The 869-nt window shown below is 39.6% G+C and overlaps 1 protein-coding gene across 1 annotated transcript in view; it reads left to right on the forward strand.

The window, feature by feature from the left end:
• Nucleotides 1-869, forward strand: part of FN1 (fibronectin 1) — a 67,282-nt gene that overhangs the window by 26,844 nt on the left and 39,569 nt on the right. The window contains exon 18 of the mRNA XM_008578833.1: nt 290-484. Within this exon, the coding sequence (XP_008577055.1) occupies nt 290-484 (195 nt within the window). The remainder of the gene's footprint in view (nt 1-289; nt 485-869) is intronic.

Raw genomic sequence — 869 nt, forward strand, 5'->3', positions numbered from 1 at the left:
ACATGAAAATTTTCAACTAATGGCTTCTCTAATTGACATTTATTAAGGATCTTGGGTCTTCAAGGATATTTATTATTAAAAATGTTTGCACAGCTGTTCTTATTTTATCTTTATGCTGAATAGTCACTATTATAAGAAGTGGCAGCATTGAAAGAGTCAGGAAGAATCTCTACTTCTTAACTGACCAAGCAAGATGCTAAAGGCTATTAGAAAGGGGGGTAGGGGTTAGTATTTTTAAAGCCTCTGTTTTATAAAACAATATATCTTACTTGTTCTTACGAATCCGCAGGGTACAGAATAGTCTACGCACCTTCAGTGGAAGGTGGGAGCACAGAACTCAACCTTCCTGAAACTGCCAGCTCGGTCACCCTCAGTGATTTGCAGCCTGGTGTTCAGTATAACATCACCATCTACGCTGTGGAAGAAAATCTAGAAAGCACTCCTGTTTTCATCCAGCAGGAAACCACTGGTGTCCCACGTTCAGGTAACTTAAAAAAGGCATTTCCTGTGGTATCTGTCTTATGTCTTAGGGACTTGGCCAGGTAACACCTTTAACTTCCCTTCTGTTGGAGAATAAAGCCCTCCTTGGGTTTTGTGCATTCCGTTAGCCTCCTGGGGAGGACTGGGTGTGTAAGACAAAGAAACGATTGTCCCTGAGGGTGGGTTGTTTTGTCTCTGTCAACAGTTTCTACATTCAAGTAAGCTTATAGATTAATTTTTCCCTAAACTTAAGAAATTCAGCTGAAATGTTCATACTATAAAGTAACTAATCAAAGCCAGCCATTGGCCTTTCTGATTAAACAATGATCCCATAAAGCCTTTATATTTTCCCCCAGAAGCTTAAGGGTCATTTAATCTGTTGCTCTTAA

Source organism: Galeopterus variegatus, unplaced genomic scaffold (assembly GCF_000696425.1).
Source record: "Galeopterus variegatus unplaced genomic scaffold, G_variegatus-3.0.2 Scaffold1770, whole genome shotgun sequence".
Classification (NCBI taxonomy): Eukaryota; Metazoa; Chordata; class Mammalia; order Dermoptera; family Cynocephalidae; genus Galeopterus; species Galeopterus variegatus.